Source organism: Ranitomeya imitator, chromosome 2 (genome assembly GCF_032444005.1).
Source record: "Ranitomeya imitator isolate aRanImi1 chromosome 2, aRanImi1.pri, whole genome shotgun sequence".
In the NCBI taxonomy this organism is placed as follows: Eukaryota; Metazoa; Chordata; class Amphibia; order Anura; family Dendrobatidae; genus Ranitomeya; species Ranitomeya imitator.
This window is the reverse complement of record NC_091283.1, coordinates 371462104-371482258: the sequence shown is the minus strand read 5'-3', so window position 1 is coordinate 371482258 and position 20155 is coordinate 371462104. Positions and strand designations below refer to the sequence as shown.

The following is a 20155-nucleotide window of genomic DNA, read 5'->3' as shown; positions in this document are numbered from 1 at the left end:
CCTGCTCAGCGGAGACGTCAGTCCAAGCGTCTTGCTCAGTCCCACTCTGTACAAAGAGTTACTGCTGCCTTTCCTGCTTCTGCCATTGAAGTCAGTGCTGGGCAGCGGCGAGCAAACGCTTCTGCGACTAAGTCCTGCTTTTCTCATTCTGAGCATGCCCTGAGTAAGATCTCTCAGTGGAGATCGAGGGTCACATGGTAGGAAGGTCCTATAGCTGCTAGGACTAACTCCTGCTTTTCACACACTGAGCATGCCCAGGGTAAGATCTCTCAGTGGAGATCTAGGGTCACATGCTCAGGTATGGCAGTCTCTCATTGGTCCTTCTAGGAAGGTCTTTTACTTGCTGCAGCTATATAAGGCTCGCATGGCCGCACGGCCATGCGCTAGTATCAATGCATGACATGAGTTTTGCGCCAGTGTGGTCACGCTTGTGTGTATTCAGGGACCCGGCTGAAATAAGCCACTAGAATACCGGCACCTCCGGTGAGGAGATTGTGTGTTTGGTTACAGGGCCCCGGCTGAAATAAGCCACTAGAATACCGGCTCCTCCGGTGAGGAGATTGTATGTTTGCCTCCTGGACTGCGTGACCATAAGCTGCTATCTGCTCAGCAGTTACTGTGTATTCCTGTGGAGTTTAACAGGACACAGTCCTTTCCTTATAGCGACTCTGTGATGCAACAGAGTTCGCTTCTACCGCCATATTGTGCCGCTGTTTGCCAGCAGCAGGTTCTTTTCCTGCATGGTGGACCCCGGGCTGCGAACGCACCAAATAACATCTCTATATTTACTCGGTGCATTCCGCCAGCCCTAACAGTATACTAGCGCCAGGGTCTGGCTGGTAAATGGCGGACGATCAGCGTTTACAGCGGTACATCCAGCAGCTGGAGGGTAGGTTGACGGCTCTCGAGCGCACAACCTCAGCTGTGGATGTTACCGCAGTCGCTGTTCAGGCTGCAAGTGTAGCTGCAGCCAGTTTGTCCTCTGCCACCCCTGCTTCGACTTTATCCCGTCTCCCGCTTCCAGACAAGTTTGCTGGTGACAGTAAGCTATGTCGGGGATTCGTGAGTCAGTGCTCCATACATCTTGAGCTTCTGGCTGCACGTTTTCCTACGGAACGGGCGAAAGTGGGATTTATTTTATCCCTTTTGTCGGGCAGGGCGTTGGAGTGGGCAACGCCGCTATGGGAGCGCAATGATCGTGTGGCGCAGAGTGCTCCTCTCTTCCTGGACGCTCTGAAACAGGTCTTTTTGGGACCTCGTGTCACCCACGATACCGCGCTCCAATTGTTGGCAACAACACAGGGTTCGTCCATGGTCTGCCAGTTCGCCGTGCAATTCCGGACTCTGGTCTCTGAGCTGGAATGGCCGGATAAAGTCCTTATTCCGGTGTTCTGGAGAGGACTGGCAGACCATGTGAAGGACGCCTTGGCCACCAGGGAGATTCCCGCCACACTGGAGGAGCTTATTTCTATATCTACCCGCATCGACCTCCGTTTTAACGAGCGGAGGTTGGAGCGGGCCCAGTGTAGGCAGAGGTTTCGGCTGGCTCCCACCTTCGCCAGACCTCTGGAATCTTCCGTTCAGGCGTCCGACTCCCATGAGGCCATGGAGGTTTCTCGAGCGGGACCTAAGTCTCGGACCGCTCAAGTACCCGTGGTTTGCAGAAATTGCCAACAAGAAGGACATTATGCCAATAAATGTCCACGGCGGTCGAGTAAACGATCGCGTCTAGTAACCCTTGGAGGAGGTTCACTAGACACAGCGGCATTTTCCTCCAAGCTGTCCTTCAAAGGGACAATCATATTAGGCTCTTACTCTCTAACAGTCGAGCTTTGTGTGGATTCTGGAGCTGAGGGGAATTTCATCTCCTCAGCTTTTGCTCTGCGCCATGCAATACCTCTGGTGATGCTCGCCAAACCGGTGACTGTTAGGGTAGTGAATGGGTCGACACTTCCATCTCAGATCACACACCAGACTGTCCCTTTCACGTTAGCTATGTCTCCATCCCACCAGGAGATAATTTCCCTTCTTGTCCTTCCCGAGGGAATGGATGAGATTCTGCTGGGAATACCCTGGCTCCGTTTCCACTCCCCACATATAGAGTGGTCCTCTGGGAGGATATTGGGTTGGAGTGAATCCTGTAAGGGCAGATGTGTGAAAGAGTGCGTTCAGGTTTCCACCACTGAGATACCCGCAAATCTCTCTTCTCTTCCCAAATACTATTGGTCCTATGCAGACGTCTTCTCCAAAAAGGCTGCGGAGACCCTTCCGCCTCACCGCCCCTATGACTGTCCTATAGATCTCTTGCCTGGAGCAGAACCTCCTCAGGGACGTGTCTATCCCCTCTCTCTTCCGGAAACGGAGGCCATGTCCCAATACATCCAGGAGAATTTGGCAAGAGGGTTCATTAGGAAGTCAGTGTCACCAGCAGGGGCAGGGTTCTTCTTCGTGCAGAAGAAGAATGGAGAATTACGCCCTTGCATAGATTACAGGGGTCTTAACGCCATCACCGTTAAGAATAAGTACCCGCTGCCCCTGATTTCTGAGCTTTTTGATAGGCTAAGGGGAGCTAAGGTATTTACCAAATTAGATCTGCGGGGTGCTTATAACCTGATTCGCATCCGTGAGGGGGACGAATGGAAGACGGCATTTAACACCAGAGATGGGCACTATGAGTATCTGGTGATGCCCTTCGGGCTCTCTAATGCCCCAGCCGTTTTCCAAGACTTTGTCAATGACATCTTCCGGGATATGCTTTCCACCTCGGTCGTAGTCTATCTGGATGATATTCTCATCTTTTCTCCAGATATTGACTCCCACCGGAGAGATGTTGGCAGAGTCTTCGACCTCTTACGGGCAAATTCTCTCTATGCAAAGTTGGAGAAGTGTATGTTTGAGCAGGAGTCTTTACCTTTCCTGGGCTATATCATCTCCGCCCAGGGATTGGCTATGGATCCTGCCAAACTACAGGCTGTGATGGACTGGCAAGAACCCCATTCTCTTAAAGCGGTGCAGCGCTTTATGGGGTTCATTAATTATTACCGCCAGTTCATTCCCCACTTCTCAACTTTGGTAGCTCCCTTGGTAGCCCTCACCAAGAAGGGAGCAAATCCAAAATTGTGGTCAGAAGAGGTCTCCAGGGCCTTTTCTTCTATTAAGTCCCGTTTTGCTAGCGCTCCCATCCTACATCGTCCCGATGTTGATAAGCCATTCATAATGGAGGTGGATGCCTCATCCGTTGATGCAGGAGCAGTCCTCTTCCAAAAGGATGCTCAAGGTCGGAAGCATCCTTGCTTCTTCTACTCCAAGACCTTCACACCAGCGGAGAGGAATTATTCCATCGGGGACAGGGAGTTGCTAGTGATGAAGTTGGCTTTCTCGGAGTGGAGACATCTCTTGGAGGGGGCTCGCTTTCCCTTTCAAGTCTTCACGGACCACAAAAATTTGTTATATTTGCAAACAGCCCAGCGGCTAAATTCTCGCCAGGCCAGATGGTCCTTGTTCTTCTCCCGGTTCCACTTCACCCTCCATTATCTCGCTGGGGAGAAGAACATTCGTGCTGACGCCCTCTCTCGCTCTGTTGTGTCATCTGAGGAGGAGGAAGAGGAGCCTCGGCTTATTGTCCCTTCTGAGAGCCTGAGAACCGTAGCTCCGGTTTCGCTAGAGTCTGTGCCTCCGGGCAAGACTTTTGTACCCATTAATTTGCGACCGGAGGTTCTCTCTTGGGCTCATTCGTCCAGGGTGGGTGGACACTTTGGGACAAAAAGGACATCTGAGCTACTGGCCAGGTCAAACTGGTGGCCACATATGGTTCGTGATGTCAGAGATTACATTCAGGCGTGTGTCTCCTGTGCCAAAAATAAATCTCCTCGACAACGGCCAGCAGGGTTACTCTATCCCTTGCCGGTGGCAGACAGGCCCTGGGAGATGGTCGGGATGGACTTTGTGGTGGGTTTGCCCAAGTCTCGTGGCTGTACCATCATTTGGGTTGTCACCGATCATTTTTCTAAAATGGTGCATTTGGTCCCGCTTCCACGGTTACCTTCTGCACGGGCCTTGGCAGCGTTGTTCATAAAACACATCTTCCGCCTACACGGTATGCCGGACAAAATTGTCAGTGACCGGGGTCCCCAGTTTGCGTCTCGGTTCTGAAGAGAGCTTTGTCGTCTTCTCAGCATTGAGTTAAATCTCTCTTCCGCATATCATCCCGAGACGAATGGGTTGGTAGAGAGGGCCAACCAGACCTTGGTCACATATCTGCGACATTTTGTCTCAGCCAGGCAGGATGACTGGGCATCCTTGCTATCTTGGGCAGAGTTTGCGCTGAACAACGCCGTGGCCGACTCCACTGGACAAACCCCATTTCTCCTTAACTATGGTCAGCATCCGCGGGTATCTGTGCCTATGCCCGTGTCTTCCGCCGACTCCAGGGTGGCAGACTGGGCTGTGGAGGCACGGGATATTTGGGACCGCACTCAGGATGCCATTCGGGCCTCCAAGGAAAGAATGAGGTCCTCCGCCGATGCACATCGGCGCCCCGCTCCGACCTTTGCTCCTGGCGACTTGGTGTGGCTCTCCGCCCGTAACATCAGGCTGCGAGTGGAGTCCACTAAGTTTGCACCTCGCTACTTGGGTCCTTTTAAGGTCCTCGAACAGGTTAATCCTGTGGTCTATCGTTTAGCCCTTCCGCCACGCCTGGGTATCACCGACACCTTTCATGTGTCCCTCTTGAAACCCGTATACATGTCCCGGTTTTCTGAGTCATCTGCTGGGACATCGGGTTCGTCTACGGACGATTACGAGGTGAATGCTATTTTGGGGTGCAAGGTGGTACGTGGTAAAAAAATTTATTTGGTGGACTGGAAGGGTTATGGTCCTGAGGACAGGTCCTGGGAGCCTGCTGAGCACATTCAGGCTCCGCAGCTCATTGCTGCCTTTGAGCGTAGCGAGGTCCAGGGAGGGGGGGGCCCTAGGAGGGGGGGGGTAATGTTAGGGGTCGAGTTCCCGCCTCTGCACAGGGGGAATCTCGGGCCATCTCCGCTGCGGTCTCCCATTCCTCTCCTGCCGCAGTTGAGCCTGCTCAGCGGAGACGTCAGTCCAAGCGTCTTGCTCAGTCCCACTCTGTACAAAGAGTTACTGCTGCCTTTCCTGCTTCTGCCATTGAAGTCAGTGCTGGGCAGCGGCGAGCAAACGCTTCTGCGACTAAGTCCTGCTTTTCTCATTCTGAGCATGCCCTGAGTAAGATCTCTCAGTGGAGATCGAGGGTCACATGGTAGGAAGGTCCTATAGCTGCTAGGACTAACTCCTGCTTTTCACACACTGAGCATGCCCAGGGTAAGATCTCTCAGTGGAGATCTAGGGTCACATGCTCAGGTATGGCAGTCTCTCATTGGTCCTTCTAGGAAGGTCTTTTACTTGCTGCAGCTATATAAGGCTCGCATGGCCGCACGGCCATGCGCTAGTATCAATGCATGACATGAGTTTTGCGCCAGTGTGGTCACGCTTGTGTGTATTCAGGGACCCGGCTGAAATAAGCCACTAGAATACCGGCACCTCCGGTGAGGAGATTGTGTGTTTGGTTACAGGGCCCCGGCTGAAATAAGCCACTAGAATACCGGCTCCTCCGGTGAGGAGATTGTATGTTTGCCTCCTGGACTGCGTGACCACAAGCTGCTATCTGCTCAGCAGTTACTGTGTATTCCTGTGGAGTTTAACAGGACACAGTCCTTTCCTTATAGCGACTCTGTGATGCAACAGAGTTCGCTTCTACCGCCATATTGTGCCGCTGTTTGCCAGCAGCAGGTTCTTTTCCTGCACGGTGGACCCCGGGCTGCGAACGCACCAAATAACATCTCTATATTTACTCGGTGCATTCCGCCAGCCCTAACAGGCTATATGCAGACATTGCAGATTCGACTGGAATTTTCTGTGCAGATTCTGCATTTTTTGGCAGAAAACGCAAGTCAGAATCTGCGGCTTTTTTTGGTATGTGCACACGTTGCAGATTTTTGTGCGGATTTCTTCTTTTTTTACCCTTGCAGATTTCTATTATGGAATGGGTGCAGAAACGCAGCAGATCTGCAAAAAGAAATTACATGGTCCCTTTTTTTATCTGCTGCGTTTTCTGTGCAGATTTTTCCTCTCCATTAGCACAGCATTTTCTTTTGCCATTTATTTACATTGTACTGTAAATCACTTGCGTTTCTTTGCGGAAAAAAGCGCTGCAGATCTGCAGGAAATCTGCAACATGTTCACATACCCTTAGAATCAAAAGTCCGGTGGTCTTGACATTATATATGGGGGTTATTTGGTAATTCTGGCCGCCACATATCATAGTGAGCAAGTTTGAGTTCTTTATGGATCACAATGTGGACTTAATGTGTGTTTTATCCATTTGTGCTTTTTATTTTTGTTTTGTATTAAAGCCTAAAAAAATGTATTTTTCATGATAACTATTAGTGTGCGCTGCTGTTGTTAATATAGATCTTAATCTTTTCTTTTTTTTTAGGATATGCATTTTTATTCTGTGAGTCTGTAGCACTTAGAGATCATGTGCCTGTCAGTTTGCTGTATCTTCTGTCCACATCATTATTTGTTGGCCTGTGTAAGCATTAATAGTACATTGGCGAACTGAAATCTAAATGCACCTTTACAGTACCTGATAGTTGTCTTTATGTGTCCTACTATTTACTGTGGTTCCTTCTTTGCTTTTACAGTATTGCCCATAGCCTGAGTAAAGGTGTCAGTTTTTCCCGAATACATATCAAGTAATAAAAAAGTTCCTTTGTTCATCACATAGTGGGACATGATTCCGTTCCGGAAGGTAGAATACACAAATGGACTTCCACTAGTACTCCATGGTTTTTTGTTGTATCTGTTAAATTCCAGTTTCCTTCCTTAGGAATTGGCGTCACTCAGCTGAACAGAGCTAAAATGGTCTTCGAAGTTCACACTCTCTGATGGAACTCCATCTTCCTTAAAGAAATATGTCAGGTACTTTATGCTGCCCAAGCTAGGATTTTCTGCAGAAATATATTTGGAAGATCTGGCCGGGGACATAATTGGAGACCAGAGAAGCCGGCTCTTCTTAGTGCTGCTGCAAGTGATTAACTGGTGTCTGTTTATTATTTGTGTGTATCTGTACATACTCTCTATATATTTCCTAAATAGCGGATAAATTTCAAGCTTGAAAATAACATTTTGAGACATAGAATCATAGAATGTTAGAGTTGGAAGGAACCTCCAGGGTCATCATATTCTATGAGAAGAAAAATGATGCAGCACTCACCCTTGCGCTTCTTCCAAGTGTGCTCTTTATTCAGCAAAACATACTATGCATAGTATGAACCGGCATACGCAGTGATCTGTGAGGGAGCGGGAGTGAGGAGAGACCGGTCTCTCCTCACTCCCGCTCCCTCACAGATCACTGCGTATGCCGGTTCATACTATGCATAGTATGTTTTGCTGAATAAAGAGCACACTTGGAAGAAGCGCAAGGGTGAGTGCTGCATCATTTTTCTTCTCATTATATGGTCTTGTACAAAACTCTGACGATTGCATAGCACCACCCGCAGCTCACAGCAAGGGAGACCTCATCTGTCCTTCTGAAACAGATCGTTTAAGCGAATCTCCAATTGCGCTATAGTGAAGCTATGTGCCGATCATCTTTCTGTTTCTTGGTATAACGAAGTTCATCATATTCTATCCCCTGCTCAGTGCAAGATTCAATAAACCATCTCGGACAGATGTCTGTACAGCCTCTGTTTGAAGACTTGCATTGAAGGAGAACTCACCACCTCTCGTGGCAGCCTGTTCCACTCGTGGATCACCCTCACAGTCAAAAAGTATTTTCTAATATCTAATCTGTACCTTCTCCCTTCCAGTTTCATTCCATTGCCTGGTGTGTTTCCATGTGCAAATGAGAATAAGAATGATCCTACATGGTGACATCCCTTCATTGTACACTGCAATCTTTTCATTTTTTGGAGTTTTTCCTTTTTGCTCCCCTTCGTCCCAAAGCCATAGCTTTTTTCTTTATCTATCAGTATGGCCATGTGATGGCTTGTTTTTTGCAGGACCAGTTGTGTTGTGGAACGTTGTCATGTTGTAACATCCAAGTATGTCCCATTCGCAGCTTCCGGGCTTATGATTGCAAATTTGCCTCCAGTATTTGCTGATAACATGCTGCATTCATCTTTCCTTCAACTTTGACCATGTTTCCTGTGCCTTTGTAGCTTACACATCCCCAAAACATCATCGATCCACCTCCGTGCTTTACAGTAGGAATGGTGTTCCTTTCATCATAGGCCTTGTTGACCTTAAATGTAACGTTTATGGTTGTGGCCAAAAAGTTCAATTTTGGTCTCAACACTCCAAATTACTATATTCTAGAAGTTTTGAGGCTTGTCTCTGTGCTATTTTGCTTATTGTAGGTGAGATAACTTTGTGGCATTTGCGTAGTAATGTTTTTCTTATAGCGACTCGACCATGCAGCCCATTTTTCTTCAAGTGCCTCCTTATTGTGCATCTTGGAACAGCCACATCGCTAGTTTTCAGAGAGTCCTGTATTTCAGCTGGTGTTATTTGTGTTTTTTTCTTTGCATCCCGAACAATTTTCCTGGCAGTTGTGGATGACATTTTTATTGGTCTACCTGACCGTGGTTTTGTTTTTACAGAGTCCCTGATTTTCCATTTGTTAATCACAGTTTGAACGCTGCTGACTGGCATTATCAATTCCTTGGATATCTTTTTGTATCCCTTTCCTGTTTATACAATTCAACTACCTTTTCCCCGTAGATCCATTGACAATTCTTTTGCTTTCTCACAATTCAGAAATGTCAGTGGCTGGATGAAAGATGCAAGAGTCTGTCTGGATCCCAGAGACTCACTCAGCTTTTATGCACACACACTGATTACAAGCAAACCGGTCACAGGTGAGGATGTTAACTTTAGTAGCCATTCAAACAAATTTGTGTCTACTTCTGTGCATGTTATCAGGCCAAAATCCACCAGGGTATGTGAACTTTTGATCCGGGTCATTTGGATGTTTTGGGTTGTCATTATGATTTAAGAAGAGAAAACACAGTTGTTTGACAATAAATGGTTTCACCCAACCACTAGCCATGAGTGAAGAAAAAATTTTGGTGTTATCATTCATATTCTCTGAAAAAAAAAGCCAAGAAAGCAAAAATTCTGCCGAGGTTTGTAAACGTTTGAGCACTGTACTGTAGTGTAGTGTACTGGAAAACAGGAAAAAAATTCAAACTGCTATGATAATGGCAAAAAAGTGAGATTCCACAATAGTTGTTTTTTTTTTTTACTATGTTCACTCCTTATGGAACTGCATGATGGATAAGAATCTGCCAGTATTTATCTGCATCAAGAACATCAAGAAATGGGCAATGATAGTAGCCATAAATGCAGTGATCGGCCAATGACACCAAGGACACAAGTGCAGCAGATGAAAGACACATTACACTTCCTTCTGTTTTATTTCTGATCAAAATGGGAAGATCAATCTGGAACTGGCCGCAATGAGATGACCCCAGCTACACCAGCCTACTGTTTGGAGAAGTCTAGCCAGAAGTGGTCATCATGGAAGAATTGCAACCAAACCCAAACCTTCCACATGGAAACAAAACCAAGTGACTCAACTATGCATGAAAATATAGTGCAGTAAAATTGTAGCTTGTGCTCAAGACTGAAAAATTGAAATATTTGGCGATAACGGATGGCACTTTGTTTGTCGAAGTGTTGGAGAGCGGCACAATAATGAATGTCTGCAGGCAAGTTTGGGGCTCAATTTCATCAAATTAAATTTGCACAAGGGTTTGTGCAAGCCTATATCCACAAAAGATCTGTAGCTCGTTCTTTCAAATTCTGTGACCTCAATTTGTAAGAATTTGTTTTTTTAAAGGCACAGGGTGGTCACACCACATATTGATTTTGATTTTTCTTTTGTTCATTTACTTTACATGTTGTTAATTGATAAAAACAAATGTAACACTTTTATTTTTGAAAGCATTCTTTCTTTGCAGCATTTTTCCACATCAGCCTAAAAATGTAGTACTCTACTTATTGGTAACACCTCTGTGGCTCATGATTAGATGTTATTAACGTTCATGTGAAGGTGTAACATGCTCAATCCTTTAATATGGAGACACTGCTTTATATCTTTTCATATGTTTACCCTTATTATCTCCAGTAATTGTGTTATTTCCTGGGATTCTTTGATATTACATTACCTCATCTTCTCCCATTCAGGTCCCTACAATATCTGTTCCTCAGTGAAGATCTTCTGTATAAGAGAATTTTCCTGATTGACCCCTCAAGGATGGATAGGGACAGGGACAAGATGGTGGAGAGGATATTACACCTCACCCTAGAGATCCTCTTCCGGCTTACTGGAGAGGTGAGAGATTCTGATGATGTCACATTACATCATTCTTATCTATGGGAATAGCAGATGGACAGAACTGGAAAGGTGAGGACTCTGAAAATGTCTGTAGTGAGATTTATTAATGTGCAAGAGCACAAAAGATGCAGCACTCACCCATGAGTTTCAGACGCTTCTACGGTCATGGATCCGTAGAAGCGCCTTTGACGTGAAACGGCCGTTGTCCTTCCCTGCCTTCCTCCTGCACCTGCCTGTCCCATGAACTTTGTCCACAGATCCACAATGGTTTAATAAAGGACTTCGTTGAAACAGCTCATGGGTGAGTTCTGCATCTTTTCTGCTCTTGCACATTTTTTTAGACAGATGTTTTTTCCTTCATGCTGTGCACCTATGCCCAGAGCTTATGTACCGCTGTTCTTAAAGTGCCTGCCATCCAGAGTGACAGGTGTTAAATTTGCGTGACCTTGGTGCCATTCATTTTTTTTTCTTTTTTGTGAGATTAATGTATCTTTCCATTACCAGGATTACATAGTAGTGAAAAATACCCCTAGTGAGCGCTGTCAGGCCCCTGTTTCTGAGGGCTGTGGTAGACCCCTGAGCCCAATTACGGGGCCTCCATCTCACCCACTTATACATGAGGACATCAATGACCAGAAGATCATAGAACTCACCTACAAGATGATTGAACTACTGACTGGAGAGGTGACATTGCTGGGAATGCTGGGACATTATACAGTAACGCTATGAAGGGATCGAGGTGATGATGGTATCGTTGTATGTGTCAGGTTCCTATAAGGTGTCTGGATGTCACCGTCTATTTCTCCATGGAGGAGTGGGAGTATTTAGAAGGTCACAAAGATCTGTACAAGGATGCCATGATGGAGGTTCTCCAGCCCCTCACATCACCAGGTAATAGACAGAACTAAATACACACAGCCTACAATTATCTGTATGTAAAGAATGAATTCAGTACCTGTATGTGTTTCCTCCAGTTCTATCCAGTAAGAGGACAACACCAGAGAGATGTCCCTGTCCTCTTCTTCCACAGAACTGGAAACAAGAAAATCCCAATGTTCCTCAGGATCATCAGGTAGATGGAGAGAAAGTGTCATGAGATCTCCCCTATGATGTGTGTCTAGACGGCTGTGAAGGTCTTGTGCTCAATCTTATTGCATCCACCAATATTGTATGTTTTATACTTGTGTATTGAGAACAGTGCAAATGGCAGGATTAGAGGTGATCACAGATGTGACTTCTCCATGTGTCTTTGACTTTTACAATATTTGTTTCAGGGTAAAAATCTGACCTATATTAATACTACAGAGACGTTTGTGACTGGTGATGAACGGTGTAAAGAGGAGACTCCTACATTTGACTGCCCAGGTGAGTACAGTGATAACCGCTAACTGCAGAGAAGTCACAGATTCTACTCAGTCACTGACTGGTATCATTTTGTGTTATTTGTTATGATTTCTGTGGTCTTTTCAGGTTTCACAACTTTAAGTTTACCCCATTTGCCAAAATACTCAATAATTATGGATGAAAATATTATTATGGAATTATTCTTACTGGTAATTCATTTTCTGTGAACCCTCCATGACAGCACCACAGGAGGATAACTTTGTGCCCTATTAGGGACAGGAAACAAAACTAGGTTATTTAGCCGCTTCCCCTCCACCCACCTTCAACCTCAATGTATTTCCAAGGGTGACCAGAAAAATGCCCACAGGAAAATTGCCCACAGGAAAAATGCCCACAGGAAAATTCCCCACACGGAAAATTCCCCACACGGAAAATTGCCAATTGCATCATCACAAAGTTTCAGATCTATGATATTTCAGGTGCAAGGTTCACATGATATGTGAAAAGTGCCCACAGACATGAATACTCACAGGAAAACAGTAGAGAGTTATAAGTGAGATGCTCTGCAGAACAGAGAATAGCATAGAGCTATAGGCTAAATGCTCTGCAGGACAGGGGGATAGTATTCAGGTATATGTGAGATGCTCTGCAGGGCAGGAGAACAATATAGAATTATAGGTGAGATGCTCTGCAGATCAGGAGAATAATATAGAATTATAGGTGAGATTCTCTGCAGGGCAGGAGAATAATATAGAATTATAGGTGAGATGCTCTGCAGGGCAGGAGAATAATATAGAATTATAGGTGAGATACTCTGCAGGGCAGGAGAATAATATAGAATTATAGGTGAGATGCTCTGCAGGGCAGGTTAATAATATAGAATTATAGGTGAGATGCTCTGCAGGGCAGGAGAACAATATAGAATTATAGGTGAGATGCTCTGCAGATCAGGAGAATAATATAGAATTATAGGCGAGATGCTCTGCAGGGCAGGATAATAATATAGAATTATAGGTGAGATGCTCTGCAGGGCAGGATAATAATATAGAATTATAGGTGAGATTCTCTGCAGGGCAGGAGAACAATATAGAACTAGATGGGTATTTCCTGAAGTAACTACAGATAGTGCTTTGGAATGGTGCCCGGGCTGCCCCTGCAAGACTTTCACACTTGGGTGCCCCTCAGGGTTGAGGATTTGGTGAGCTGGGCACCTCGGGTTCCGATTTGGTGGGCAGAGCCCCTCGGGGTCTGATTTGGTGGGCGAAGCCCCTCGGGGTCTGATTTGGTGGGCGGAGTCTCTGGGTCTGATTTAGTGGGCGGGGTCACTCTGGGACCAATCTGGTGGGCGGCCTCACTCTGGGTCCGATTTGGTGGGTGGGGTCACTCTGGGTCCGATTTGGTGGGCGGGGCCCCTGAGAAGCCGATTTGGTGGGCGGGGCCCCTCAGGGTCCAATTTGGTGGGCGGGGCACCTCAGGGTCCGATTTGGTGGGCGGGGCCCCTCAGGGTCCGATGTGGTGGGCGGGGCCCCTCAGGGTCTGATTTGGTGGGCGGGGACCCTCAGGGTCCGATTTGGTGGGCGGGGCACCTCAGGGTTCGATTTGGTAGGCGGGGCCCCTCAGGGTCCGATTTGGTGGGCGGGGCACCTCAGGGTCCGATTTGGTGGGCGGGGCCCCTCAGGGTCCGATGTGGTGGGCAGGGCCCCTCAGGGTCTGATTTGGTGGGCGGGGACCCTCAGGGTCCGATTTGGTGGGCGGGGCACCTCAGGGTTTCGATTTGGTGGGCGGGGCCCCTCAGGGTCCGATTTGGTGGGCGGGGCACCTCAGGGTCCAATTTGGTGGGCGGGGCCATTCGGGGTCCGATTTGGTGGGCGGGGCCCCTCAGGGACCGATTTGGTGGGCGGGGACGGGGGAATGGCTGATAACAGAGAGAAATAGACTGACAGCAGGACGGGAAATTGGCTGATAACAGAGAGAAATAGATTGACAGCAGGACGGAGGAATGGCTGATAACAGAGAGAAATAGACTGACAGCAGGATGGGAAATTGGCTGATAACAGAGAGAAATAGACTGACAGCAGGACGGGGGAATGGCTGATAACAGAGAGAAATAGACTGACAGCAGGACGGGGGAATGTGGTGGGGCGGGGCAACTCAGGGACCGAATTGGTGGGCGGGGTCACTCTGGGTCCGATTTGGTGGGCGGGGCCCCTCAGGGTCCGATTTGGTGGGCGGGGCCATTCGGGGGTCCGATTTGGTGGGCGGGGCCCCTCAGGGACCGATTTAGTGGGCGGGGACGGGGGAATGGCTGATAACAGAGAGAAATAGACTGACAGCAGGACGGGAAATTGGCTGATAACAGAGAGAAATAGACTGACAGCAGGACGGAGGAATGGCTGATAACAGAGAGAAATAGACTGACAGCAGGATGGGAAATTGGCTGATAACAGAGAGAAATAGACTGACAGCAGGACGGGGGAATGGCTGATAACAGAGAGAAATAGACTGACAGCAGGACGGGGGAATGTGGTGGGGCGGGGCACCTCAGGGACCGAATTGGTGGGCGGGGTCACTGGGTCCGATTTGGTGGGCGGGGCCATTCTGGGTCCGATTTGGTGGGCGGGGCCACTCTGGGTCCGATTTGGTGGGCGGGGCCACTCGGGGTCCGATTTGGTGGGCAGGGCCACTCGGGGTCCGATTTGGTGGGCGGGGCCACTCGGGGTCCGATTTGGTGGGCGGGGCCACTTGGGGTCCGATTTGGTGGGCGGGGCCACTCGGGGTCTGATTTGGTGGGCGGGGCACCTCAGGGACCGATTTGGTGGGCGGGGACGGGGGAATGGCTGATAACAGAGAGAAATAGACTTGACAGCAGGACGGGAAATTGACTGATAACAGAGAGAAATAGACTGACAGCAGGATGGGGGAATGGCTGATAACAGAGAGAAATAGACTGACAGCAGGATGGGAAATTGGCTGATAACAGAGAGAAATAGACTGACAGCAGGATGGGGGAATGGCTGATAACAGAGAGAAATAGACTGACAGCAGGATGGGAAATTGGCTGATAACAGAGAGAAATAGACTGACAGCAGGACGGGGAATGGCTGATAACAGAGAGAAATAGACTGACAGCAGGACGGGGAATGGCTGATAAAAGAGAGAAATAGACTGACAGCAGGACGGGGAATGGCTGATAACAGAGAGAAATAGACTGACAGCAGGACGGGGAATGGCTGATAACAGAGAGAAATAGACTGACAGCAGGACGGGGGAATGGCTGATAACAGAGAGAAATAGACTGAGAGCAGGATGGGGGAATGGCTGATAACAGAGATTTGGTGTGCCGGTCACTTTAAGAGCTGATATTATCTGGCAAAACTATGTCCTGGTGGGGTCATGTAGAGTTCGTAGGCATTGGTATGGTAACTGGGACTGACTGCGCACATCAATGAGCTAATCAGCCAGGTGGCAGTTGGCAGTTATTTTGAAATTGCCTCAGAAATCAGCCATTATACCTTATGGCAAAATTTCCCTATTGAAATGCATTGACGCAATGCTTTCCAATGAGGGAAAATCAATTTTCAAACGCTAATTGCGCCAAAACTACAAATCCGATCGACACGAAAAATACTTAGCACACCTCTCATGGACGCTGGCTTCGAAATGACACCTCACTGGAGTCTGTGCGTGCAGCGGTTTGGGCCGCATTAATTGCGGAAAAAAGCCTAATAAGAATAATAAGAAGTTTACTACGGTGGAATAACAATATAGTGCTTTTTCAAAGCACTATAATTATAGGTGAGATGCTCTGCAGGGCAGGAGAATAATATAGAATTATAGGTGAGATGCTCTGCAGGGCAGGAGCGCGTTGGATGTGAGCTGACATCAGAGGTGCAGCCACAGGGAGCGGTGCATGATATGGCGCACACTCCGATGTCAGCTGCTGGGCTGTGCGGTGGCTACAAAAGACACTGGGCGACGTGGGAGCAGAGGAAAGGTGAGTAGAATGTTATTGTTTTTAATTATGCATTAGGGTCAGAACGGGGACACATACACTAGGATTGGGGACCATGTAAACCAGGATAGGGACATATATACCAGAAAGGGGGCATAAATACCAGGATGGAGATCATGTGGACCATACATACTAGGATGGGGACCATATATACCAGCATTAGGACATATATACCAGGATGCAGACATATTCACCAGGATGATGGGCATATATACCAGTATGGGGGACATTACTACATAATGAAGGGGGAGGGGGGCAATTCATACGGCTTTATAGAATTTAGAACACTACAGGGGGCCATACATCTGACCAACGTGTGTGTGGGGGGGAAGGGCCAAATTTCACACTGGGGCCCATCGGACTCCACTGCAAAAGCATATCATACATTCTCAGCAAGAACACCAAGTGGTACAAGTGACAGAATCTCACCCTTCTGCTGTGCCTTCTGGGCTTCCAGGACCAACTATCTCTGCCAGCAGCAGTGATACTTTTGTGAGCACTGATAGCAGTGATGGCTCCTCTGGATCACTGCTGCTGGTTCTGCATGTGCTGCTGTTTTGGGCTGGTGGGAGGAGTAAGGCAGAATCAGTGAGAGATGAGAGCAGACTGGATCTATCTATTGCTGATAATGACAGACTGCTGCAAACCACAGATCATCATTTTTGCAGTTTTGCACTAGGTCAACTGTAAATCACAAGTTGATCACATATTATGTGAACATACCTTGCATCTTGAAATATCATAGATCTGAAACTTTTGTGATGCTTTAATTGGCAATTTTCCATGTGGGGAATTTTCCATGTGGGGAATTTTCCGTGTGGGCATTTTTCCTGTGGGCATTTTTCCTGTGGGTAATTTTCCTGTGTGCAATTTTCCTGTGTGCATTTTTCAGGGAACCATGTTCTATTTGTTTTAGGCATAGCGGGTTAGGAAAACACACTTTGGACCCAGGAACAAAATAAATAAAAATTAGTTATAGTGCAATTTCCTTTTTTTGACACCATAAATACAAAATGTTTCTGCCCTATGGTCATAAAATCAAAGTTTGTGCTGAATATAGTCGTTTTTCCATAGTCTTTAAACATAAGCAGTTGAAATATTACACTTGGAAGCCAGGAACAAAAATTGTGTTACATAGTGAATTATTTACAGTGATTGGTAAATTATTTGATTACTTTTATTCTTCTGTATTAAAACCCATAAAAATTAATAAATATGTAAGGCTGAGGCTGTTTTCACACTTATCGTAAATGCTGCAATTTTTTTCTGTTGCTTTTTATCTGGACATTTTCTGCATTCACCATCTGTAAAATTTTAACATTTATTAATAGTACATTAAAATAGAATAGGCATCTTGGGAGTTCACGAGGAACTTAAAAATGAAAATGTTATGACTGCTACAACTATACTGAACAAAAATAAATCCATAGGTTGTCATTCTCCCAGATACAATGAAACAGGCCTGGGGTCCATTCACCGCTGTCCAGGGCGGTTGGCTGAATGTCCCTCTGCCACCATGGTGCTTTTGACATCTCCTTCTGTCATGGTAGAAAGAAATGGTAAATAGGTATGGCTAGGGTTTGGTTAAAGACGTGGCCAAATGGTTAGTCCCTGCCTATCTTCTAGAAAAGTTGGGAGGCATGCATGACTTTACTTTGTGTTTTTAGCATGAGGCTGTGTCTGTCGCATATTTTTCCTCTTCTGTTCAATTTGAGTTTTGCTACATGCCCTGCAATTTGTAGGGAAATGTTTACACAGAAATATTATAAAATATAATATGATATTTAGATTATATTGTACCAAAATAAAAAAAATCTGTTTTATTCTCGGCAGTTGACTGCATCAGAAGCTCAGCGGGACATATATCTTTAGATTTTAAAGCAGAAGATCATGGTGTCCCACAAGATACATGTGAAGAGCAGACAATTATACCAGATATCCCATCAGCTGTTCACAGCGAATATCTATCATCTTATTCTTTTCAACAGGTCCTAACTTTTGAGTCATCACTGACTGATAATAAAAATAACAGAACCGATGGTGAAGGTGAAAGAGGAGAGAAATCATTTACACATTTGAAATGTGGAAAATGTTACATAGGAACGTTAAATCTTGATAAATGTGAGAAAAGTCACACAGATATACGACCGAGAATTCACACAGATGAGAAGTCCTATTTATGCTCTATATGTGGGAAATGTTTTAAATTGAAATCACATCTTTTTGTACATGAGAAAAGTCACAGTGGGGAAAAGCCATTTTCGTGTTTAGAATGTGGGAAATGTTTTTCACGGAAATCAAATCTTATTGAACATAAAAAAACTCACACAGGGGAGAAGCCATTTACCTGCTCAGAATGTGGGAAAGGTTTTTCTTGGAAATCGGGTCTTGTTGACCATCAAAAAACTCACACAGGGGCAAAGCCATTTATGTGCTCAGAATGTGGGAAACGTTTTTCTAGGAAATCAGGTCTTGTTGACCATAAAAAAACTCACACAGGGGAGAAGCCATTTACATGCTCAGAATGTGGGAAAGGTTTTTGCACGAAAAAAATTTTTGTTGGCCATCAAAAATCTCACTTAGGAAAGAAGCCATTTTCTTGCTCAGAATGTGATAAATCTTTTTCTCGGAAAGCCTCTCTTGTTGACCATCAAAGAAGTCACACAGGAGAGAAACCATTTACATGTTCAGAATGTGGGAAATGTTTTAAACAGAAGATTGTTCTTGTTATACATCAGAGAACTCACACAGGGGAGAAGCCATACTTTTGCTCAGAATGTGGGAAGTGTTTTAACCAAAAATCTCAGCTAAATGGGCATCAGAAATGTCACACAGGAGAGAAGCCGTTTTCATGTTTAGAATGTGGGAAACGGTTTGCTGTGAAAACAAACCTTGTTAGACATCAAAAAACTCACACAGGAGAGAAGCCATTTTTATGCTCTGAATGCGGCAAATGTTTTGCTCTGAAATCAAATCTGGTTGATCATCAAAAAATTCACACAGGGGAGAAGCCATTTTTATGTTCAGAGTGTGGGAAATGTTTTGCACATAAGTGGGATCTTGTTTCACATCAGAGAACTCACACAAGGCAGAAGCTGTTGTGACACTTATGATATTGGGTTAAAATGCTTACCAAATTCTATCTTGCTTAGGATCAGAGAAGTGATACTGAGAAGAAGCCATTTTTATACTTAGACTTTGGGAAAAAAATTTCTAGAGCATTAAATTTTGTTGACAATTAACAATTTTGAAATGTGGGTGAATCCATTATCGGACAAATCTTACATGAAGAGGAAGTCCAGGCTGCAGCTGATCTCTGACTTCCTCTTCCTGCTCAAATCTACAGGAGGCACGGATAATGACACCAGCGCTTATTGGGCGCCGCAGTCACTTGCACGGGACACTGAGTGCCGACACCGAGGGTACAGCGCCAGCACAGGAGATGAGTATACAGTGAAGGAAATAATTATTTGATCCCTTGCTGATTTTGTAAGTTTGCCCACTAACAAAGACATGAGCAATCTATAATTTTAAGGGTAGGTTAATTTTTTAACATTGAGAGGTAGAATATGAGAAATAAAATCCAGAAAATCACATTGTATAAAAACATACGGGACGGTATGTGCCAATCTGTTTTCTTTTCTCTGGACATACAGATTCTTTTTCTTTGGAAGTGGCACCCGTAGTCCCTGGTGTGTGTGCAGCTTCATGATCCCGAGGTCATACTGCTGTGCCTTTGTCCTTCTTCTCTTCTATGGTATGTGAAAGAAATAGAAATTCTACTGTATTTTAGCACAGAGGTGAAGATTTGTGCACCCTTTGATTTAGTTGTTTGGAGAGAAAGAAATTGGCGGTCAACATTGCTGAAAGAAAAAAACATTTCTCTCATTGCCTCACAAACTGTGCATGTTATCAACTACAGTTAGCTTAAAAAAAGTTATATTTGTCTCATTTGACGGATATACACGCCATACCAATATTGTGAATTTGTTTCAGCTATTTTTTGGGAGGGAATTGTGTTAAAAATATAGTGGAGTATTAATACTGACATTTAACAATGATTTTCTGCATCACAAAGTGTGCATGTCACTAATTACTGATACTTGCACACCCATTTGATTACTCAGATTTGAGATATGCACATTCACCACCAATTGTGCAGCCTGTTGCAGCTGTTTTTTTGGGGGTGCTGTGTCTTAGCATTTCTTAGTTCATCTTTTTGGAAACAAGGGAAATTGTGGTTGAAAACTGTCAAAAAAGTTCATTATAATGTAGTAAAAATGAATGGTAATGGAAAACATTGTAAAAGAACAAAAAACACTACTGTATCTGACAATAAGAATACGGGAGTCGTAAGCTGCAATTGTAGTACCACCACTTGTTCC

At 45.7% G+C, this 20155-nt stretch overlaps 1 protein-coding gene across 3 annotated transcripts in view; it reads left to right on the top strand.

Moving 5' to 3' along the window:
• The window catches only part of LOC138663948 (gastrula zinc finger protein XlCGF57.1-like), a 39492-nt gene extending 20251 nt beyond the window's left edge, over positions 1-19241 (top strand). The window contains exons 1-7 of one of the 3 annotated variants that reach the window (XM_069750323.1): positions 8814-8933; positions 10264-10411; positions 10919-11098; positions 11182-11305; positions 11389-11486; positions 11689-11779; positions 17604-19241. In XM_069750323.1, the coding sequence (XP_069606424.1) occupies positions 10334-10411; positions 10919-11098; positions 11182-11305; positions 11389-11486; positions 11689-11779; positions 17604-18874 (1842 nt within the window). In that variant the 5' untranslated portion in view covers positions 8814-8933; positions 10264-10333 and the 3' untranslated portion in view covers positions 18875-19241. Of the gene's footprint in view, positions 1-8813; positions 8934-10263; positions 10484-10918; positions 11099-11181; positions 11306-11388; positions 11487-11688; positions 11780-17603 lie in introns of those variants that run through there. The other 2 variants (XM_069750324.1, XM_069750325.1) reach the window with 2 other exon arrangements.
• Positions 19242-20155: the final 914 nt, after the last annotated feature.